Below are 25,101 nucleotides of genomic sequence, written 5' to 3'. Positions count from 1 at the left end.
AACCTCAACTTAATATATTACCAATAATATCAGTGAAAGTAATTTTAAGCTAGGGTTTTTTTGTTTAAGTTGCTTGTTAATGTTTTTTTCTTTTTGGTATAAAGCAAAAAAATCTGGACCAAAAGTGTTATCAAACAAGCTCACTCACGTCTTAATGTTTTTAAAGGGTATTTTTTGTTTTTTTTTTTTGTTTTTTTGTTTTTTTTGTTTTTATTAAAAATGTATTTTGATGTGACATAAATGTAAATTAATTTTGAATATTTTGTAAGCGCTTTGTATTTGAAATTGTTTGTTAATGATTTTATTTTGAAAATAAAAAATAAAAAAGAGAACGATAAAGCATTAACAGAAGAAATCTTGGTAAAGTCCATGAAACTATTATTGGAAGATTTCTACATATTATCAAAAAGATCATATAATGCATCACTGGATTTCTAAATATTATCACAAGAACATAAACATTTACATTGGACTAGTCAAGATTTAGTTAAATTTTTGTTCTGAGTACACAAACGACGAGTTCAAGATATTTTGTGAACAACATGGTATAAAGAGACATTTCATAGCACGCAAGATATTTCATAGTCAAGAGTGTTTTTTTGTTTGAAGAAAGTGTTTTCATTTTACATAAAAGTGAAAGTAATTTTAAGTGTTTTTTGTTTTAAGTTGTTTGTTAATATTTTTTCTTTTTTGGTATAAAGCAATAAAATCCAGATAAAAAGTGTTATCAAACAAGCTCACTCATGTGTGTTCGGCCACCCCTTAGGGCCAAACCGATAAAATATATTTTATGGGTTTGGCCCTAAGAGGTTGCCGAACGACCCCCTAGGGCCCGAAGCCACCCCCAATGACCGGTTGCGTGTGGCCGGCCACCCCCTATGGCAAAAATGGGGTGGCTGGCCACTCCATATTTTTTATTATTTTATTATTTTGTTTTATATTTTTAAAAAAATGTAAATAATATTTTATTATTTTATTAATTAGTGTGACACGTAGCATGTTGTAGACTCTTGGATGACCTTGAACGGCCAGGATTTCCAAAAATTTTGACTAGCAATTTTTCCCCTTTACTGGGGATCCCGATCCATAATTTAGACCCTTGGTTCACGGCATTCTTAATTCAGCACAGAAATGAGTATAGTTTGATCATGAAGACATGGAATATTAATTGATAATTAATTAAAAACATGGATCACTCGCACTAATTTTCATAGAAAATTAATTTGTCAAAGTCACGACAATCATGTCAAAGTTATCATGCGTAGTAACACCATGAAAAGTGATCGGATTCCCACACCAATTTTCTTAATTTCCTTGAAAGATTGGACATCACCATTGACATTGCAGTTGAATGTCTTCATCATGGCTGTTCTAATTTCTACACCATTGTGCACGGCTTTCTTATTTTCCATGAAAGATTGGCAAAACCTTTTTTTTTTTTTTTTTTTTTTTTTTTTTCTGTTTATTAGTTTTTGGAACAGTAATAGAAATTAATTGGTGTTGGTGTGATATAAGAGTGAAAAGAGTTTTAGGGCCGGTTTGGTAACCCATTTCTCCTTCCCCTTCCCTTTTCCTCACTTTTCCCTAAATATTGGCGAAGCCTTTTTTTAATTTACATGTAATAACCCTTTGCCTATTATTTTTGGAAGAGACAAATAATTTCTTAAGAAAAGTGACCTTATAATGCAACTTAAGAGAATTTCGATTCCATGTTTTTCTATTACATTTTCTAAAACAATTAAGTTTCAATATCACTTTGAGAATAAAAACAAATATTTCTAAAAATGCATTTTGATTTGATGATAATTAAAACGTTTATTGGGTGGATGTTGTTGTTCAATGTAATCATTCATAAACGTGAAAAGAAATTACAAGGAAAAAGGAATTATAAAAGGTAGTTCATGAAAATTATTTATTTCCTTATTTTTCATTAAAATAAAAAAATAAAACCATTTATGATAATTTATAGAACAAAAGGTAGTTATTAATTTGTAGATCTTTCAACTTTCTTCTTTTATTTTCTTTTTTTTTTTCTAAGACTTTTTTTTTTTCCTTTTCTTTTTCGGTGCACGAATGTTTTTTTTAATTACTTCTCCTTTTAAATAGTTGTTTCCATGCGATTAGGGGAAAAAACAAAATTGTTTCAAAAAAAAAAAAAAAAGGAAAAAAACAAATAATAATCATATAACGGTCGGCCCCATCCCATCGGAGTGAAGTTTTGAGATTAAAAAAAAAAAAAAAGTGTAGTCAGGTAAGTAAATAGAACCATAAAACCAAGCAAAAGTATGATCACAAATCACTACTTTTCAATGATATATATATATATAAGCCAATGACATCAACGCCCAAACCACTCCTACCCTCTTTTTCCCAAAGCCATATTTTTTCCCCTTTTTCAATTCTTTGATGTTTCAATCTCCTTATATATATCATGAATCTCACTTGAACTCTGCACTAATCCCTACTACTTCAACCAACATATACCACTCATGGAGAGAGCTTGTTTTCTATTCCCCATTTTTACATGGCAAGCCTAGTTATTGCAAGTGTTCCCAACGTTACTATCGATCAGTCTGCTCTTCTTGCTTTAAAAGCTCAAATTTCTTACAATCCTCGCAATATTTTGACAAACAACTGGTCCTCTAGCACCTCTGTTTGTAGTTGGATTTGTATCACTTGTGGTTTCCGTCATCATCGAGTCATGGCCTTGAACCTTTCTTACATGGGTCTCATAGGCACCATTCCCCCACACGTGGGGAACCTCTCATTTTTGGTTAGCCTAAGCGTCGAAAGCAACAGTTTTCATGGCTCTATGCCCAACGAGTTGGCTCGTCTTTACCGGTTGCGACACTTATCTATTAAATTCAATGATTTCAAAGGAGAAATCCCATCATGGATAGGGCTATTATCCAAACTTCAATATTTGGATCTAAGCGGTAACAGTTTCACAGGTAGTATTCCACCATCTCTATCGAACATATCTTCATTGGAAATGATAAGTATTGAATATAACAATCTTTTAGGCTCAGTTCCTTCTTCCATCTTCAACATATCCACTTCGCAAGGAATTTCTCTAAGAGAGAACAAGCTTTTGGTTTGGTGCCTTCCATTATCTTCAACACGTCTTCACTGGAAGTCATAGATCTCAACACTAATAAGTTTTCTGGTGAACTTCCAGAAAATAGGCTTAATCATCTTCCCAAACTACAATGGCTTGATGTGTCTTATAATAAGTTTAATGGTAAAAGTCCATCCAGTTTATTAAGGTGCAAACAACTGCAATATTTGTCATTGCGGGCTAATAATTTCATACGAAGAGTACCTCAGGAAATTGGAAACTTAACCAAGCCTACAAAGTTATACCTAGGCAATAACAACTTTGCAGGTTTGGTTAGTATTCTTTTAGCATTTTATAGATTAAACTTCAATATTTGTTTCTAAATAGTAACTGTTTTATTGGTATTATCCCATCTACTTTGTTTAAGTGCAAACAACTGCAAATTCTATCATTGTCGGTTAATAGATTCATGGGAAGAGTACCTTTGGAAATTGGAAACTAAACCACGCTTACAAAGTTATACCGTGGCTATAACAACTTTGAAGGTTTGTTTAGTATTCTTTTAGCATTTTATAGATTAAACTTCAATATTTGTTTCTAAATAGTAACTATTTTATAGATACTATCCCATCTACTTTGTTTAAGTGCAAACAACTGCAAATTCTATCATTGTCGGTTAATAGATTCGTGGGAAGAGTACCTTTGGAAATTGGAAACTAAACCATGCTTACAAACTTATACCGTGGCTATAACAACTTTGAAGGTTTGTTTAGTATTCTTTTAGCATTTTATAGATTAAACTTCAATATTTGTTTCTAAATATTAATTGTTTTATAGGTACTATCCCATCTACTTTGTTTAAGTGCAAACAACTGCAAATTCTATCATTGTCAGTTAATCAATTCACAGGAAATATACCTTCAGAAATTGGGGACTTAATCATGCTCACAGAATTATACCTTTACAACAATAGCATTGGAGGTATGTTTAGTCATGCTTTAGTTGATTCATCCATGGATGTTACAAAGTTATACCTTGCCTATAACAACTTTGAAGGTTTTGTTAGTATTCTTTTAGCATTTTATAGATTAAACTTCAATATTTGTTTCTAAATAGTAACTATTTTATAGATACTATCCCATCTACTTTGTTTAAGTGCAAATAACTACAAATTCTATCATTGTCGATTAATAGATTCATGGGAAGAGTACCTTTGGAAATTGGAAACTAAACCATGCTTACAAAGTTATACCGTGGCTATAACAACTTTGAAGGTTTGTTTAGTATTCTTTTAGCATTTTATAGATTAAACTTCAATATTTGTTTCTAAATATTAACTGTTTTATAGGTACTATCCTATCTACTTTGTTTAAGTGCAAACAACTGCAAATTCTATCATTGTCGGTTAATCAATTCACAGGAAATATACCTTCAGAAATTGGGGACTTAATCATGCTCACAGAATTATACCTTTACAACAATAGCATTGGAGGTATGCTTAGTCATGCTTTAGTTGATTCATCCATGGATGTTACAAAGTTATACCTAGACTATAACAACTTTGAAGGTTTGTTTAGTATTCTTTTAGCATTTTATAGATTAAACTTCAATATTTGTTTTTAAATAGTAACTGTTTTATAGGCACTATCCCATCTACTTTGTTTAAGTGCAAACAACTACAAATTCTTTCATTGTCGGTTAATAGATTCATGGGAAGATTACCTTTGGAAATTGGAAACTTAACCATGGTTACAAAGTTATACCTTGCCTATAACAACTTTGAAGGTTTTATTAGTATTCTTTTAGCATTTTATAGATTAAACTTCAATATTTGTTTCTAAATAGTAACTGTTTTATCGGTATTATCCCATCTAATTTGTTTAAGTGCAAACAACTGCAAATTCTATCATTGTCGGTTAATAGATTCATGGGAAGAGTACCTTTGGAAATTGGAAACTAAACCATGCTTACAAAGGTATACCGTGGCTATAACAACTTTGAAGGTTTGTTTAGTATTCTTTTAGCATTTTATAGATTAAACTTCAATATTTGTTTCTAAATAGTAACTGTTTTATCGGTATTATCCCATCTACTTTGTTTAGGTGCAAACAACTACAAATTCAATCGTTGTCGGTTAATAGATTCATGGGAAGAGTACCTTTGGAAATTGGAAACTTAACCATGCTTACAAAGTTATACCTTGCCTATAACAGCTTTGAATGTTTGTTTAGTATTGTTTTAGCATTTTATAGATTAAACTTCAATATTTTTTTCTAAATAGTAACTGTTTTATAGGTACTATCCCATCTACTTTGTTTAAGTGCAAACAACTGCAAATTCTATTATTGTCGGTTATGAGATTCATGGGAAGAGTACCTTTGGAAATTGGAAACTTAACCATGCGTACAAAGTTATACCTTGCCTAGAATAGCTTTGAATGTTTGTTTAGTATTCTTTTAGCATTTTATAGATTAAACTTCAATATTTTTTTCTAAATAGTAACTGTTTTATAGGTATTATCCCATCTACTTTGTTTAAGTGCAAACAACTGCAAAGTCTATCATTGTCGGTCATAGATTCACAGGAAATATAGCTTTAGAAATTGGGGACTTAATCATGCTCACAGAATTATACCTTTACAACAATAGGATTGGAGGTATGTTTAGTCATGCTTTAGTTGATTCATCCATAGATGTTAGAAAGTTATACCTTGATTATAAGAACTTTGAAGGTTTGTTTAGTATTCTTTTAGCATTTTATGATTAAACTTCAATATTTGTTTCTAAATAGTAACTATTTTATAGGTACTATTCCATCTACTTTGTTTAAGTGCAAACAACTGCAAGTTCTATTATTGTCGGTTATGAGATTCATGGGAAGAGTACATTTGGAAATTGGAAACTTAACCATGCTTACAAAGTTATACCTTGCCTATAACAACTTTGAAGTTTTGTTTAGTATTCTTTTAGCATTTTATAGATTAAACTTCAATATTTTTTTCTAAATAGTAACTGTTTTATAGGTACTATCCCATCTACTTTGTTTAAGTGCAAACAACTGCTAAGTCTATCATTGTCGGTTAATAGATTCTCAGGAAATATACCTTTAGAAATTGGGGACTTAATCTTGCTCACAGAATTATACCTTTACAACAATAGGATTGGAGGTATGTTTAGTCATGCTTTAGTTGATTCATCCATGGATGTTAGAAAGTTATACCTTGACTATAACAACTTTGAAGGTTTGTTTAGTATTCTTTTAGCATTTTATAGATTAAACTTCAATATTTGTTTCTAAATAGTAACTATTTTATAGGTACTATCCCATCTACTTTGTTTAAGTGCAAACAACTGCAAATTCTATTATTGTCGGTTATGAGATTCATGGGAAGAGTACCTTTGGAAATTGGAAATTTAACCATGCGTACAAAGTTATACCTTGCCTATAACAGCTTTGAATGTTTGTTTAGTATTCTTTTAGCATTTTATAGATTACACTTCAATATTTGTTTCTAAATGGTAACTATTTTATAGGTACTATCCCATCTACTTTGTTTAAGTGCAAACAACTGCAAATTCTATCATTGTCGGTTAATAGATTCACAGGAAATATACCTTCAGAAATTGGGGACGTAGTCATGCGCACAGGATTAGACTTTAGCAACAATATCAATGGAGGTATGCTTAGTGATGCTTTAGTTAATTCATCCATGGATGTTACAAAGTTATACCTTGGCTATAACAACTTTGAAGGTTTGTTCTTCTATTCTTTTAGCATTTTGTAGATTAAACTTCTATATTTGTTTCTAAATAGTAACTATTTTGTAGGTACTATCCCATCTACTTTGTTTAAGTGCAAACAACTGCAAATTCTATCACTGTCGGTTAATAGATTCATGGGAAGAGTACCTTTGGAAATTGGAAACTTAACCATGCTTACAAAGTTATACCTTGCCAATAACAACTTTAAAGGTTTGTTTAGTATTCTTTTAGCATTTTATAAATTAAACTTCAATATTTTTTTCTAAATAGTAATTGTTTTATAGGTACTATCCCATCTACTTTGTTTAAGTGCAAACAACTACAAATTCTATCATTGTCGATTAATAGATTCAAGGGAAGAGTACCTTCGAAAATTGGAAACTTAACCATGCTTACCAAGTTATACCTTGGCGAGAACAACTTTGAAGGTTGGTTTTGTATTTTTTTACCACTTTGTAGATTAAACTTCCATATTTGTTTATAAATGGTAACTATTTTATAGGTTCTCTCTCATATATCCACTTCTTTCAAGCGCTAACAATTCCAATTTTTCGATAGGTGGGGATAATGGGTTCACTGGAAGTGTACCTCCATAAATTGGAAACTTAACCATATGCTCACAACATTAGAACTTAACTACAACAACTTTGAAAGTATGTTTAATCCTAATTTAGTTGATTGATTATATAAATAACATCATTTACTCAGGATTTTGCCTTTTGATAGCGTTAGATTGGATACCTTTGAATTGGAAGTGCAAAATAATTAGGCACAACTTTGTAGGAAACAAAAGAACGTAATTAAAAAAATTCTATGAAAATAGAAAACTCTAGTGGATAGTAATCTAGGCTTTGTTTATTTATATTTTTGTTTTCTCTTTTAAAATCGAAAACATTAAAAAATATCTTCAACATAAAAAAACTATTAAATACAAATAAATAATTTTTGATATAAAAACATTTTTTTTTTTTCAAATTGAAAACGAAAAATATCCCAAGAAACATATTAACAAACATAGTATATTGTTGCTAGCTAGAGTGCTATCCCTTGGGTTGGAAGAGCCGCACTCCTAACATAGTGTACGTTGATTGGTGATCAGTGAGATATGTGGGTTGGGCTTTTCTAATGGAGCTGCTTGCATGCACAAATCAGGTAGTGCAACAAAAATAACATTATTTATAGTAATGTTGTATTAGCATAGAAATAAAAATAAGCAAAAGACTAAACGCACTCTGTTTGTTTGCTATCTATTGATCATTGCTGCCTCAATCCCCACCCACTTAACAAAGTTAAGCCCATTGGGCATTGCCTTCTTAAAGCATTCTCTAGACAACAACAAATGTGCCCACCATTATTTTGTCATGCATTTTGCGTGACTCAATTGAACATGCTAACCAAATTGGTATTTGATTAGTTTAAAACAAAGAGTGCATTAAATAACTTGTGTCTTCACCTCTTGTGGTCTTTTTTCTTTTTCCTTTTTCCCTTTCTCCTATTCTTTGCATATTGAAAGTTAAGGCTTAGAAAATATCACATCCATGGATCACGCTAATAACAAATTAATATGATTGTCCACACAGCTCAGCTAATAAATAAAATAGAGGCTCAATCGACAAGGTGGCCAACTAGCCGTGTGAAACCAGGACAGTGGAGGGAGTGACTTATTTATTAATTAGCTCTTAATTTGAAGTTTTGGTTGGGTTTTTAGACATCTATTCACTTGTATGTATGATTCATTTAAAGCACCTTATTTTTTTGTTTTGAATAATAATGTGTGGTTGTTCATATTGTGTTAGGTGCAATACCAAATGAGATTGGTAATCTACAAAACCTTGAGACCTTCGATATTGGTGTCAACAACTTCAATGGTTCAATTCCATTTGAAATCTTTAATATCTCAACAATAAGAGTAATTGATATGCATTTGAGTAACCTCTCAGGCCATCTCCCAGCAAATGCAGGCCTCTTCCTTCCAAATCTTCAGTATCTTTATCTTGATTATAACAAACTAAGTGGAACAATCCCTAGCTCTATCTCCAATGCTTCGAAACTCACTAAATTAGATCTAGGAGACAACTCATTCTCAGGCTTAATTCCTAAACCACTAGGTAATTTAAGGCTCCTCAAGTTGCTCCGCCTAGCAGGAAATAATTTGACCATTGAATCATCTACTCCAGAATTCAACTTTTTCTCTTCTTTGTCAAATTTGGCATATCTAAATGTTTTATCATTGTCAGCTAATCCATTGAATGGCGTCCTTCCTAGTTCCATTGGAAATCTCTCCACTTCTCTTCAAAAAATTTACATAAATAATTGCAATATTAAGGGCATCATTCCAAGAGATATAGGAAATTTAAGCAACTTGATGACTTTGAGTTTAAGTCAAAATGAATTGATTGGACCTATTCCAACTACAGTGGGAAGATTGCACAAGCTTCAAGGTCTCTATCTTTTTAATAATAGACTAGAAGGTCTCATCCCATCCGATCTTTGTCATTTAGAGAGCTTGTTCGAGTTGTATTTAGGTGATAATGAGCTTTCTGGACCTATTCCTGTGTGTGTAAATAATCTCACATATCTAAGATATCTTTACTTAGACTTCAACCAATTAACTTCCACGATTCTATTGAGCTTGTGGAGCCTTACATATATCTTGGAGGTCCAACTCTCATCAAATTATCTAAGTGGCCCTCTCTCATTAGAGATTGGAAATTTGAAGGCCTTGAGAGTATTAAATTTATCAAGAAATCAACTATTTGGTCATATCCCAGCAACAATTGGTGGCCTCAAAGATCTAGCTAATCTCTCCTTGGCGAACAATAAATTCGAAGGCTCAATTGCTGAATCATTTGGTGAACTAGTAAGCTTGGAATTCTTGGATCTTTCTAGTAACAATTTATCTAGAGAGATCCCCACTTCCTTTGAAGCGCTTTCGTATCTCAAATATCTAAATGTCTCTTTCAATAGACTGGGAGGAAAAATTCCTGTAGGAGGACCATTTGTACACTTCTTCACTGCATCATTTATGTCAAATGATGGACTTTGTGGTGCTCCCCAATTTCAACTTCCCCCGTGTAAAGAAGGTGTTTCTCGAGCCAAAAAGACCGCAGCAGTACGTATACTAATGTATGTATTACTAACAATTGGATTAACAATGCTTGTAGTTACTCTTGTATTAGCATGGACAAGATGCAGAAAAAGGAATGCAAAACTTCCAGTGGTTGCAAACTCATTACCTTTAGCGACATGGAGAAGAATTTCCCAACAACAAATTTTACAAGCAACAAAAGGGTTTAGTTCACACAACTTACTTGGTAATGGGAGCTTCGGATCAATTTATCAAGGAACACTTTCAGATGGAATGATTGTTGCAATAAAAGTTTTCAACTTGGCAGTAGAAGGGGCATTCAAGAGTTTTGATATAGAGTGTGGGATACTATTCAATATTCGTCATCGAAATCTTGTCAAAATCATTAGCACGTGTAGTAACATGAACTTTAAAGCTTTGGTATTGGAATACATGCCTAATGGGAACCTAGAGAAGTGGTTGTATTCTAAAGATCACTGTTTGAGTATCTTACAAAGACTAAATATAATGATCAATGTCGCATTAGCATTGGAATACCTGCACTATGGTTCTTCAACACCTATTGCTCATTGTGATTTGAAACCCAGCAATATCTTATTAGATGAAAATTTGATCGCGCATGTTGCTGATTTTGGCATTGCCAAGTTGCTTGTTGATGGGGATTCTATGATACAAACTATGACTCTTGCTACTATTGGGTATATGGTACCAGGTGATGTTTTTAGCCTACAACTTGAATTTACTTGTGTATCAATCTACTCATTCATACATAGATAAACATAGGTTTTTGGTTTAATACTGATTTTAGCACTTTATATATTTGAAATATATAATTATGTTCTGATGATTTGTTTTTCTATTACAAATAGAGTTTAGATCGGAAGGGATTGTTTCTACAAGTGGTGTTGTGTGTAGTTATGGTATTTTGCTAATGGAAACTTTCACAAGAAAGAAACCTACTGATAACATTTTTGCTGGAGAAATGAGCTTGAAGCGTTGGGTGGAGGAATCATCACCCCATTCAGTAACTAAAGTTGTTGATGCCTATTTGTTAAGAAAAGAAAGAGATTATGCTTCAATGGATAATTGTATATCATCCATAATAGAATTGGCTTTGCAGTGTTGTACCAAGTTACCTAAACAAAGAATTAAGGCAAACAATATTTCAATTACACTCAACAAGATCAAATTGAAGTTTCTACAAGATACTGAAGGAAGCTAATATGAGAGCATCAAGTTTGTTTATAGCTCTTTGATGTTTGTGCTTTTGAAATAATATAATAATGTTGAGACTCCTATGAGATTTGTTTCTAGCCATTGCTTTTTTATAGTAGATAATATAGTAACATTTATAACTTGTATATTTAATGATTGTAGTGACCTATATAATGTGTCACTAATGGGTATTTTAAGTTAGTCTCAAAGTGTTAAAGGCAACAAATCATTATTTTTTTTTATCTTGAGACACAAATGATAGCAATTGTGGGGTTGTAATTTTGGTACTTGTTATAATAGATGTATCATTGCATAAACCTTACACATATTCAATGGTAGATTCATCCATTCACTTTGGAGATGATTAAAAGATAGTTGAAAACTGAATAAATTCTATCAGTTCTCTTCTACAAAATTCAATGATTTAGATAAGGACATAACTCAGACAAGGGTTTCTATGCATTATTCAAGCCATCACTATGATCTGAAAAGAAAGATGTTTCATAAAGCAATGGAGAAATGAATCATTCCAGGAAATAATAACAACCACAAAAGAAGAAAAGTCAGAATCAAATTTTCTTGCAATTTTTCATCAAATTACATTCCACAATTTTTATAAAACCAAAACACAAATAAATAAAAAAGAAAATGAAAAAATCTCCATATATTCTTGCTCTAGAATTGTTTTTTACAAAAATCATATCATATCAAGGAATCCCAAGTAAAATCTATACAAGTAGGTGGACACTTACAATAATAAATATGGGAAAAATATAAAAAAGCCCCCCAAACTACTAACCGTTTTCGATTTAATCCCATAATGTTCCAAAAGTGATAAAGTAGCCCCCCAAACTACCAAACTATTGCATTTTGGCCACTCCATTAGTCAAAACCATCAGTTTGGATGAAAACTGCAAAACGACATCGTTTTGTTACGGGTAAGTTACTACAATGCCCTTTTATGAAAAAAAAAAAAATTTGGAAAAAATATAAAAAAGCCCCACAAACTACCAACCGTTTTCATTTTAGCCCCCTAATGTTCAGAAAGTGATAAAGTAGCCTCAAAACTACCAAATAGTTGCAATTTGGCTACTCCGTTAGTCATTACCATCAAATATGATGAAAATTTTTAAACTACGTCGTTTTGGCAAGGGTAAGTTACCAAAATGCAATTTTTGGAAAAAAATAAATCATATTAAAACAAGCAAGCAAAACGGCGCCGTTTTGCTTGAAATTAGGGTTTCCTTACACTTACCAAAATGGCGCCGCTTTGGTAAGTGTTAGAAATTAAAAGAAAAAACCCTAGACCCCACGTAGGTGACCCACGAAAAACCTCCAACCCCAGTTTATCTCTCTCCCCAAAACCGCCAGCCACCACGTCGTTCTATCTCCGGCAGCCTATAAATCTTACCCATAACTCAATCTTTTTATTGTATTTCATGGTATAGCTGTCGGATCGGTGTTGTTTATCTACGAACGTGGTTTTTTTGTTTGATTTCTACAATGGGTAAGAATTTTTCGGTGGCGCTTCATAGCCACTAGATGGTGTGGCCGGCGGTGATGGATGGTGGTGGCAGGGGCAGCCGGTTTTGAGAGAAAGAGAGATCGAGGAGCGTTGCGTTTTTTCACTTGAAGGAGAAGGTTGCCGGAGATAGAACGACGTGGTGGCCGGCGGTTTGGGGGAGAGAGATAAACTGGGGTTGGGGGTTTTTTCTGCGTGGGGTCTAAGGTTTTTTCTTTTAATTCCTAACACTTACCAAAACGGCGCCATTTAAGGAAACCCTAATTTCAAGCAAAACGACACTGTTTTGCGTGCTTGTTTTAATATGATTTTTTTTTTCCAAAAATCGCATTTTAGTAACTTACCCTTGTCAAAACGACGTAGTTTTGAATTTTCCATCATATTTGACAGTAATGACTAACGGAATGATCAAATTGCAACAGTTTGGATGTTGGGGGGTTACTTTATCACTCTTTGAACATTATGGGGCTAAAATAAAAACGGCTAGTAGTTTGAGAGGCTTTTTTATATTTTTTCCAAATTTTTTTTTTCATAAAAGGGCATTGTAGTAACTTACCCATAACAAAGCGACATCGTTTTGTAGTTTTCGTCCAAACTGACGGTTTTGACTAACGGAGTGGCCAAAATGCAATAGTTTGGTAGTTTGGGGGCTACTTTATCACTTTTGGAACATTAGGGGGCTAAATCGAAAACAACTAGTAGTTTGAGGGGCTTTTTTATATTTTTCCCAATAAATATTCACACATAAACAATTGAAACTTCAGTTTCGTCTCCTTGATGGAAATAAGAATCTATCTATAGTCATATCCAAATGTAGAGGAAGAGCAAACTGTATGGGCTGTAGTCGAGTTTTGGATCTGGCTTCCGCTTAAACTGTGCTCTTGCCTTTGTCGACGGAGGTCTCTCATGGCCTTAAAAAACTCAAATCTTCACTATAGGTGCTTGGTTCTGGGATCGCATCTAGAACAGCCATTCACCCTTCGAGCATGCTTACAACCTTCGACATGGTAGGCCTAAGTGACAAGGAAGCATTTGTGCACAACAGAGCTACTTTAAGCATGATTTCTGCTTCATTTTGGTTCACCTCAAACTCCAACCTCTCATCAATTAGCTTCATCAAGTTTCCAGTTTGTTGCAAATGACAAGCCTGCGACATAAAATATTTAACAACTATCATGCAAATGTTCCTCTTAGCTTATGATCAAAGTAACAAGGATTGACAACGGATGTGTAATGGATCAAACAGAAAGAGAAATTATAAAGTACCTGATCTAAAAGACAAACGCAATTGTCACTTGGCATATAGTTGTTATTGTTCTTTCCACTGAAAATTTCCAAGGCCACAACTCCAAAACTATAAACATCTGCTTTGTAGGTCAAATAACCCCATAATGCATATTCTGGTGCCATATATCCTCTGCAAACCAAAATCTAAACGTCTCGTAATTCAACACCAAAAGTTAATTTTTTTTGCAAATATCATGTATGTAACTTTGACAAGTATACAAATAATTAACTATAAGTTTTATAGAACATGGAAACCAACATTGTTCCAGCGACTCGGGTGCTAATGTGACTCTTCTCCTCTTCATTAAGCTTAGCAAATCCAAAGTCTGATATTTTTGGATTTAAGTCTCCATCCACAACACATTAGTTGCTTTAATGCCTCTATGAACAATCTTGAGTCTTGATTCTTCATGGAGAAAAACTAAACCTCTTGCTATCCCAATATAGATTTTAAGCCTAGTAGGCCAATCCAATTTAAGCTGATTGTTTTTTGGACCTAAAAAACAAGAAAACATAGCTAAACCACTCAAATCTTTACTTTTAAGTTTTTCGAAAAAGTAATGAAATAATTGAAAGGGCACCAAAAAAGGGACACAACCCCTGAAAATCAGGTAATTGACACTGCTTTGATTCTTCACTGAAAATCAAGAAAAGAATAGTTTGTATCATATTATTTTTATTAGTATCCATAGCTAAACAGAATGACATAATACCGACCAAATAGAGCACGAGCAAGGCAATTATTTCCCATGTACTCATACACCAACAATAATTGATCCCCTTCAATACAACATCCTTGAAGCTTCACAAGATTTGGGTGTTGCAAACAAGAAATCATGCCTATCTCATTTAAAAATTCACGATTTCCTTGTTTTGATTTAGATGAGAGCTGCTTCACTGCTATGATAGTACCATCTAGTAATTGACCCTGCACCCAACAATAGAACAAAAATCTATGCTCAAATGGCATAATCAAGTAAGAGTTTGTTGCAGTAACTTGTACATCAAACCAAACCCACCTTCTCCAACTTTGTTGGTAGAATCAAAATCATTAGTACCAGCTTTTATTTGTTTTAAGGTAAAAGTACCTATCTGCAACTCTAGCCCCTGAACATTTGTACAAGGAGGGACATGTGAACTAGTGTAAGCCAAGGAATTATTTTATACATATTATTCTTCTAAATATCATTTATCATAATTAATTTCTATCACATCCTAATATCGTACAATGGATCTCATCATTAAGAAGCAACAATTCAACCGCTTGTCAGAACTTAAGATTGTGATGCTTGAGAAGTAAAAAAGAAATATGCCCTCACGATTTAGCTCAACAAAATCTCCTTCAAGAAAATAAATAGTTCTACTTAATTAACTCATATGCACCCCCCATTAGAGTAAACTAACACTTCATAATTTAATATTTGAAAACCATACTTAACTTATTATTGCAACAAATATTCCACAACATATCAAAACACTTCATAATTTAATATTTGAAAACCATGCTTAACTTATTATTGCAACAAATATTCCACGACATATCAAAACACTTCTAAAAGGAAATTAATAAAAGCCTAGATATTACTAATAAGACTACGCCTGACAATATATTAGATATCTGCATTTAATTATGCGCACATACATTCATTTCTCTAGCAACTAAAGATCAATAAACCACAATTAAAGAAGTTCAAAAGTCAAGACACCCTACTCTTTGTGCACCATTTACTCATTAAAATTGACTATGTAGAGGCAATTAAATCAATTTGAAAATCAACCCATTTTTTTTTTAATCAGTAATTTGAGAATCAAGTAACAGATAAGAGCATGATATGAACAGTTTTCTTGGTTCGACCATTTTGACAAAGCTTGAAATCTGTTCAAAAACAAAGCAATTATGTTTTCTTGCTAGCAAAGGACTTGAAGTGAACAAGACAAGAAAGCTTAGCCAGATATATATTCATTGAATAAGGTAGACATAAACATGGAATGTAACAACAAATTTTACCTGTTAATTACACACAAAATAGAATTAGGCGAACAGGGACCGGGGGGGTGGGTGTTGGGGATGTAATTTGCATACGAGCAAGTGAACATCACAAAATCCCATACAAAATCTTTCGGCAAAGACAAGCTATAAAATTCTTATTTTATCACTGTTAATGTAGAGTGTGCCTTGAAACGAATTAAGTCGGTGGGACCCGTTGAAGTTTTACTTCTTGGTTTAGATAGACCTTTTCCCTTTTCCTTGTCTAATTGGTATTGGTCATCTCCTTGACCAAGTTGGACTTGTATTGGTTTTTTTCACTCCTACGTACAGCCACCATCAACTGACTTTAGGAGCTATATAAGGAGAGCCTTGCTTCTCCTCCTAGATGCAGACACACAAACACAAGGGTGTAGCCGTAAAGAATTCTTCTTGGTTTTGAGGAATAGAAACAAGAGAGAATAACAGGTTTTAGTATGTAAGGGCGCCGACTATTTTCTTCTTGGTTTTGGAGGAGCCTAAACAAGAGAGAAAAAAAAAGAATGGAACTGTGGGAGAGAAAAAGAAATAAAGACTAACCGTCATCATATCCCAGCAAAAGAAGAAGAGTTTGTATTTCTGTCTTTTGTATTCTTTTGGGAAATAATCTATATTGTGTGATAGTGAGGATTTGGATGTATTGGAGTTTTTGGTTTGAGTGATTTTCTCTCAACTATTTTTTGTACTCCATCTTTCATAGTGAATTTATTCATAATCGCCTCTACTAGTGGACGTACCTTATATTGAGAGAATCACTTAAATCTTGGCGTTATTTTGTGTGTGATTGTTCTCGCCTTATTTAACCGTAATTGTGATCGGCGTGTTTTTTCACAACAATCACAAAATTAAGACTAAGAGTTGACTCTACCTAAGATGGAGAAAGATATATTATACTTGAAGCATACAAGTAGCAACAGTTGCATACAATGAAGCTAGTAAGTATATCAAGCTGTTACTTCCTAGACTATCATTACCACATAAAGCATAATATCAGGCCCAGTGGATCAACAAATAAGGGCTAGTAATTGATTATAAGCGATTCCCACAAATGACATCTAGGACTTTACATGAATTATTAGTAAAAAAGGAAAAAGGGATCACAATGCTGCACTGTCCCAATCACATCAATTACTACATTGCAATTGAATCTTATCCTTTGGTAATGAACCCAATCGTTTGTGAGAAATCAGGAAACCAAAATATTAGGGGTGAAAAGGCAGTTGCGATTAATGACTAAAACCGCTAATCACAACTGCCTATGCGGTTAGTAAAATTTACTAACCGCCTCCACTCACCGGTTAGCGGTTAACCACATCCGGCTAACCGCTTTTCTACTACTCGCCTTTTTTGGACCTTTTATTAGGCTTTTTTTTGGACCGGTTTTGGGCTAGTTTTGTTCCGGTTTTGGGCCGGTTTAGGGCTCACTTTAGACCTTTTTTTCTCACTTTAAACTTTTTTTTTTCTTCCTTTTCATGGCCATTTTAGCATTACGAATTGCTATATGCCAAAATTCTATAATTTCCATAAAAAATCAACGAACCAAAAAAAACCCATTTCAACCAACATCATAACAAACGGACGCATACATTTGTTTTGGTCGTTAGAGGTTTATAGGAGTTCCTTTTCTATATATACTATATATATAATCTACAAGGTAGGAAATGTAAATGGGTATATCCCATAGAGTCTGTAATACGATTGTTATGATACAAAAGGAGTTCTTGTAATAACAATGTGCTTTTGAACGCTGATCCATCTTCTGCTGGCTAACCTAAATTACGAGAAAAATGCATCTCCCTGAATTCTAATTGTAGAATTTTCAGAAATACGTTACCCTACTTCGTACCTGCACTTGAAGATTTGCAAAATCACGAGGTAATTGTAGAATTCTAAAACAATGAAAATTCTTTTACGGGATCATTCTCAAAAGGAAAAACAAACTACTTAACAATCATAATGTACCCCTACATGCTAATCATGTGCAGATTTAAACAGAAATCCAAGAAATTGAAGAAATCCCAAAATAAAAAAACTAGTGCTTGAAATATTGAAATAAATTCCAAATGGAGAGAAATCGTTCTTACCTCTCTTCTTTTAGATGAATAAGCAACTTAATTAAAAGCTCAAAACCAAAAACACCAAAGTGCCAATTACAAGCCACCGGCTAGCCCAACCTCACAAAGGCTAACAAACCAAACTAAACCAGAAACAAACTGCAGAACAACAAAACTGCAGAAAAAGAAACCACTAAAACCAACAAAACCAATCCCCAAACCCAAAGTATCACCAAAAAACAGACCCTACAGAAGGCCTAAAAGCGAAACCTCATAGAGGCTATATCCCATAAGACTATCAAGAAACAGAAAACAAAACAAAACCAGCGGGCCACAACCACAACCTGATCAGCAAAGCACTTCTGCAAAAAGATTCCACAAAGAGCAAAACACAAGGTTCTCCTTATTTTTTGGAAACCTTCCTTTCCCAGCTACTCTAGTTCGGATTTCCCATAAAATTTTCTTCAACAATTGCTCCTCTGTTTTTGGATGACCTGCATGTTTGATCTCATTTCGAGTGCACCAGACATTATAAACTACAGATCCCAAAACTAATCTACAGAGCATAGCTTTGAGAGACTTGCAGCCCCAATCATTCAATCCCAATTGCAAGATATCCTCCCATACTATAGGAACATTATCCACTCTCGATCTAAACATACAGAACTTCCAAAGTCTATAGCTGAAACTGCATTCAAAAAAAAGATGATCACGGCTTTCTAACTGGTTCCTGCAGAAAACACAATTGACATCTCCATTATAACCCCAAGTCAACAATCTATCTCCCGTAACCAACCTTCCTTTCATAGCAAGCCACAAAATGAAAGCATGCTTAGGAATAGCAAAGGGGAACCAAACCAACTTCCACCAAGTAATCTGCTCTCTTTTTTTCCCTAAGAGCCTCCCAAGTATCTAAACTAACAAAAACACCTTTCCTAGAAGTAGTCCAAATAGGCTTATCAATAGGCCTCAAACTGATTTCTGAAAGACTTCCTTGTATGTCCACTAAAGCATCAGATCTAGCAGGCTTCCAAAACCAGCTTCCATTGTGGATAACAGAAGAAAGTTTGGCCTCCACCCTACTTTGAGCATCATAAATAGCTCTATAGCCATATTTCTCAATTAAGATTCCAGCAGGATGCCAAAGATCCAACCAGAGGTGAATATTCTCCCCATTTCCAACCTCAAACCTCAAAAACTTTTTAGCAATATCCCTTAAATTGAGTAGCTTTCTCCAACACCAAGAACAATTCTGGGGGATACCAACACTCCAAAAACTCTTTTGCTTTAGAAAATTATTTTTAACCCAAGCCACCCAAAGAGAGCCAGATCTAGCAAAGATACTCCATATGTGCCTAAGCATAGAGGTCTGATTCCATACTTCAAGCCTCTTCAAACCCAAACCACCCTTATTTTTGGGGAAACAAACTTCTGACCAAGCCACTTTAGCCTTTGTAGCCTCAACATCTTTCCCATTCCACAAAAATCTATTAAACTTCTGCTCAATAGACTTTATAATACACTTAGGAAGAATAAAAATACTTGTCCAATAAACTTGCAGGCTATACAAAATAGAAGAGAGCAATTGAAGTCTTCCTGCATAAGAGAGATTCCTAGATAACCAAGAGTCAATGCGATTGGTAATTCTATCCAGAAGCACTCCACAATCTGCGGAAGAAAGTCTAAAAGAAATCAGAGGACACAAAGATATCTCACTGGAAGATTACCCTCCTTCATCTGCAAATCAGTCAATAACTTGTTCTTGACCCTATTTGAAATTCCAGAACAATAAAAGGAACTCTTAGAAGGGTTTGCCTTTAAGCCAGACAACTCCTCAAACTCAACTAAAGCAGCTTTAATAACCTTTATGGAACTCACACTAGCTTCCAAAAAAAAAAACCAAATCATCTGCAAAACACAGATGAGTAAGCTTCATCTTCAAACAATTAGGATGGAACTTGAAACCTGAGTCAACTCCAGTATGGGCAGCCATAATCCTAGAAAAAACTTCCATAGCTAAAACAAACAAAGAAGGAGATAGAGGATCTCCATGCCTTAGCCCCTTCTTCCCTTCAAAGTACCCAACCAAGGTACCATTTACATAAACAGAAAATCTAGGAGAGGTGATACACTCCTTGATCTAACTTAAGAACTTCATAGGGAAACCAAAACAATGAAGACAATGGATCATAAATTCCCAATTTACTGAATCATAAGCTTTCATAAGGTCAACTTTTAAGGCACATCTAGGCTTACCTGCATCCTTATGATAATTCTTAACAATTTCTTGAGCAAAAAGGACATTTTCAGAGATGCTTCTATTAGGAATAAAAGCTGACTGATTCATACTCACCAAATCTCCCAGTAGAGGCAACATCCTATTAGCAATGATCATAGTGATGCACTTGTAAATGACATTGCAACAAGCTATAGGTCTAAAATCACCCATAGAAGAAGGGTTAATCTTCTTAGGAACCAGAGTAAGAATAGTGGCATTAACTTCTTTTAACAACAAACCAGAAAGAAAGAAACCTTTGATAGCTATCACCACATCTTTCCCAACAATAGGCCAAGCAGCCTTAAAGAAGTCTGTAGAAAACCCATCAGGGCCAGGAGCCTTGTTTGCTTTCATATTGAATAGAGTCACTCTAATCTCTTCTTCTGTAACTTCTCTCTACAACCAACTTGCCTTATCAGCAGGAATAGCCATATGAATCAACTGCCTTAAACGGGCTGCCTTAGTTCAGTAAACATCATCTGATCAAACCCCAGTAAATTCTTATAGAAAGTCTCAGCCACCTGTTTAATTTGTTCTACATCTTCCACTCTATTGCCCTGCTCATCGCATAAGTGTGTAATGGTATTCTTGGCTTGCTGCGCTTTGAGAGAACGATGAAAAAAACTATTATTTTGATCACCTAACTGTAGCCATTGATTCCTAGTTTTTTGCTTCAAAAAAGCCTCTTCAGCTTTTGTTAAGGAAATATAAGCATGCAGACACCCCCTCTCCTTTAATAAACAATCTGCCCTCCCATAGGATGCAATAACATCTTGTAGAGCAAAATCAAGATTATCCCGAGCTTGAATAACTTTCTGCTTCAAATTCCCAAAACAAGTCACATTCTGTCTTTTCAACACAGCTTTTACAGATCTAAGCTTCACATGCAGTTGATACATTTTGACCCCATCAACTTGAATATTCCAACCTTCCTTAACCCAATCTAAAAAACCTTTATGCTCTATCCAATAAGAATAGAATTTAAAAGGCTTAGGACCAAAACTCTGCAGAAAACCTGCCGAGATAATGGCAGGAGAATGATCAGAGATACCTCCAGACTTAAAATCCACAATTGTCCTACCAAAAACATTCATCCAATACTCATTTGCCAATACTCTGTCAAGCTTTCTAGCCACAAACCTAGGCTTTTCACTCTTATTAGTCTAGGTGTAAAAATAGCCACTAAAATTAAGGTCAAGCACCTCAAGTTCGTTCAAGCACTGTCCAAACTCCACTTCATAAGAGTTTAGTTTATCCGAACCCCACTTCTCAGCCAAAGACTTCACAACATTAAAGTCACCACAAATCATCCAAGGATTAGCACCCACCCTACCTTTCATAGAAGCTAAACTAGTCCAAAGCAACTTCCTATCCATCCCTTTGTTAGCCCCATAAACAAAAGAATGAAACCAACAAAGATTATGCTTAAGGGATTTAATGAGACATTGAATACTCTGCTCACACTTAACAATCACAGAAACTTCATAATCTGATTTTTTCCAGCAAACCCAAATACATCCCAAAAAATGCTTATCATAATTGAAAACAAAATCCCAATCTGAAACTATAGCAAACCTAATCCTATCTGCTTTATTCTCCTTTACCCTTGTCTCAATCAAACAAATTAAACCACTCCTATGAAGATTAATCATTCTCTTTACCTCCTGCTGTTTTGATGGATGATTCAGACCCCTCACATTCTATATCATGAAATTCATGTAGTAGGAGAAAACCCCCTCATCAAAACCTCCTCCTCCTCTTCCATTATGCTTTTACCTATATCCTTCAAAAGATTAACACTCTCCTCATTTAAAGCACGCTCAATAACTTTCTGGATGGAATGCGAAATGTGATCTGAGCCTCTCACCTCACCTGACTCAAATCTGCCATCAGCTCTAGCAAGCAAATGAAACGAGTTAGACCAATGCCTTTGACTATCCTTAGCATAAAGTTTAGAAGCAGGAGAATTCCTTGTAGATCTAATAACTTTCCATTGCTCCTAATTCACAGCCTTAGGCACAATCCCAGACTTAGCCTCAATATCCTTCTTTATCCCAAGACCAACTTGATTTGAGGGAACAAGATCAGTCTTCTTAGGGATCCAAATATGTTTCTCAACCTTAGTACAAGTCTAAGTCAAATGACCAAAAGATTTGCACTTCTTGCATTTCACGGGTAACCAAGGGTATTCAATGCCTACTGCAACCCTACTCCCATCAGCACCAACAATCTCAATTTCCTTAGGAAATTCTGAGTCAATATTCACTTCAACCAACAACCTTGCAAAACCAAGTCTAAGTTGCTCTTCCGTAACAGAGTCAGCACATAGGGGTTTTCCAACACCACTAGCCACATAACTTAAGCAGGTTGCATTCCAGAATTCAATAGGAAGATTATGCAACTTATTCCAAACAGGAACAGTAGAGAGTGAGATCTTAAGAAGCTGCATACCTGGAGTCCGCTTTCTCAATATCAGAGGTTTGTTTGCCATATGCCATAGCTTAGCCTCCATAACCTAATCTCTGGTCTTCTCATCCATAAATCTGAACAAATACAAACCATTCTCCAATAAAAAGACCTCAACCTTTCCATACTGCGCCGAAAGAGTATCTACAGCTCGCTTGACAATATAGTAAGGCAGAGGCTTATCAAGAAACTAGCCAACCAGAGAAGGTGACCATTTCAAGATGCCTTCCTCAATTGCTTCCTTCGGAGGCTTCACAACAACTTTACCATTCTCTCGAGAAGGGGCAAAATATTGCAACGTGCCAAGAGATTTCTCAGATCGAAACAACTGCCTCCAATCTAGAGCTGGATTCTTATGTTCAGATTCAGCTATACCTTATGATATTCCCTTCTTAACACCAAAAACTCCCAAATTTTGTACAACCTCAACCTCAGGGATAGCAGAACTAACCTCAACCTCAGGTAAATCAGAACAAACCTCAACCTCAGGGAGATCAGCTACAGCAGGCATATCCACTTCCAAACCATTTCCCAATTGAGTTTCACATTCCAAAAACTCACCATTCACCTTTTCCTCGGTCAATTCTGCATCGCCATCAACAGATCGCGAAGCACCATCCATAGCAACCTTTACATCCTGCAAAATCACTTTTGAATTCTTTTTCCCGCCACAACCTCTGTTAGCTCTCCTAGCCATAATTCATCAATTTGCACTCCACCACCTATGGTTTGCAAGCACCAAGAATTTCCGGCACACCTCCACCGAAATCACAGTCGTCGGAAAGAAGACGCGCTCTCACGCGTAGAACCAGTGCAAAGCGTGTAGCTCCAAATGCAGAAATCGTAAAACTTCTAACAGCTCTAGGAAACCTGTGCCACGTCAGCAAGGTCCCAAAAAAATCCCCCCTTTCAAATCATTCTTACCTCGTTTAATCGGTTAAAGTGATCTCAAATCTTCAACAGAGATGGCCAAAATCCTTGTTCAAATCGTCCTGGAAATAAAAAACCTCAAAACAAGAGAAATCTATTTATACCTGAAATTAAAATAAAATACCTAAAAGTGGAGACGGCAGCGAGAGAGTGAGGACATGTCGGCGAAGGAGGCTGAGAGTAAGAGGAGAGGGAGGCGATGTAGTTGAGAGTGAGAGCCTAAGAAGAGAGAGCTGAGGATCGAAGGATTGAAAGAGAATGAGGAAGAGGCTACAGAGATGAGAGGAAGGGAGGAAGATTATATGTCATTATATATATATCAGTTAATTTACTAACCACTTTTAAAATCGGATTGTGCAGTTAGCGGTTCTAAACTTTCACCCCTACAAAATATTCAATTCCAAAAGTATCAACTATTTAAGCTACAAAATATTTGACAATCTGAAATAATTTTATAGCAAGGATAATTTGAAAGACTAAAATTAAATAAAGAGATAGTGCATTTCATATAAGCTTTATGCATGATTACCAAACAATAAAGATCATAGAATTGAATTCATACGATTCGACTTCAAAAAATTAGTTGGAATTTGTCTTTATGCTTTTCTATATTGTTCTGAATTGTTCATTTATAAGCCAAAGGAAAACTTGACGGAATTCATATCATGCATCTCAATTTCTATGACCTTTTCCTTGTCTTGTAGTAAATATCATATAATATGTCTTATATAGGTACATATTATATAGTTACATATTATATATTTATACTATAGATAAATGTCTAGAGGTTTTTCAAAAATTCGGGCTTGAATTATGCTCATATCATACATTAAAGAATTTAATAGTTTAGCTCGAGCTCGAGTTGAGCCCGGCACGGCTCGAATAGCATTTTCAACGAATTCAAGCTTGAGGTCAAGTTCACCCAAGCTTCCAACGAACTGAGCTAGAATGCACATTTCATAGTTCGACTCGAATAAGCATCCTCGTAAACAAGCTAGTCTAGAAATCCTAAAGCTAGGCTTGGCTCAGTTTGATTATAGCCTATGATATTAACATGCCAAACTCGAACAATATACATGGGTCGGGTTGGGTCGGGTTCTTTAGGGCTTTCTACCTACATTGAACAAAAGAGTACAAGTTGTAGCTTGACACTAAGCAGAATTCTAAAGCATGGGCCTAATTTATTCGATAAAAAGAAGAAGAAAAAAAAGGAATTGATTGAATATAACAGGAATATCTCCATTAATTATAGTCATAGTACTTTATTATTATTTCTTTCCCTCTTCTCCTCTCTCTTTTTTTTCCCTCAAATTATTAAGTTTAATTACAATCAAACCAATATATTTTGTATGAACAAAGGATGGAAAAATCCAAAATTTCACTGGCTCAGAAGTAAATTAACCATTATTCAACCCA

General features: G+C 34.5%; 1 protein-coding gene and 1 pseudogene across 1 annotated transcript; one reads left to right on the top strand and one right to left on the bottom strand.

The window, feature by feature from the left end:
• The first annotated feature begins 2,701 nt into the window (after window positions 1-2,701).
• Window positions 2,702-11,129, top strand: LOC132169358 (probable LRR receptor-like serine/threonine-protein kinase At3g47570). Its single transcript, XM_059580402.1, has 9 exons — window positions 2,702-2,951; window positions 3,968-4,039; window positions 4,479-4,625; window positions 5,598-5,789; window positions 6,195-6,299; window positions 6,592-6,810; window positions 6,886-7,029; window positions 8,616-10,619; window positions 10,777-11,129. The coding sequence occupies exons 1-9, from the start codon at window positions 2,702-2,704 to the stop codon at window positions 11,127-11,129; spliced, it is 3,486 nt and encodes a 1,161-aa protein (XP_059436385.1).
• Window positions 11,130-13,617: 2,488 nt separating this feature from the next.
• LOC132169356 (probable LRR receptor-like serine/threonine-protein kinase At1g07650) overlaps window positions 13,618-25,101 on the bottom strand; it is a 29,760-nt pseudogene continuing 18,276 nt past the window's right edge.

The sequence above is a fragment of the Corylus avellana genome, chromosome ca2, assembly GCF_901000735.1.
Source record: "Corylus avellana chromosome ca2, CavTom2PMs-1.0".
In the NCBI taxonomy this organism is placed as follows: Eukaryota; Viridiplantae; Streptophyta; class Magnoliopsida; order Fagales; family Betulaceae; genus Corylus; species Corylus avellana.
Note: the sequence above shows the minus strand (reverse complement) of the source record. Positions and strands in the feature narration are given on the sequence as shown.

Excerpts from the sequence above, each read along its gene's own strand:
- LOC132169358 (XM_059580402.1), top strand. The coding sequence starts at position 2,702 with ATGGCCTTGAACCTTTCTTACATGGGTCTCATAGGCACCATTCCCCCA. Across the intron at positions 2,952-3,967 it reads AAGCGGTAACAGTTTCACAG|GAAATATACCTTCAGAAATT; the intron begins GTAGTATTCCAC and ends ATCAATTCACAG. Across the intron at positions 6,300-6,591 it reads TGACTATAACAACTTTGAAG|GTACTATCCCATCTACTTTG; the intron begins GTTTGTTTAGTA and ends ACTATTTTATAG.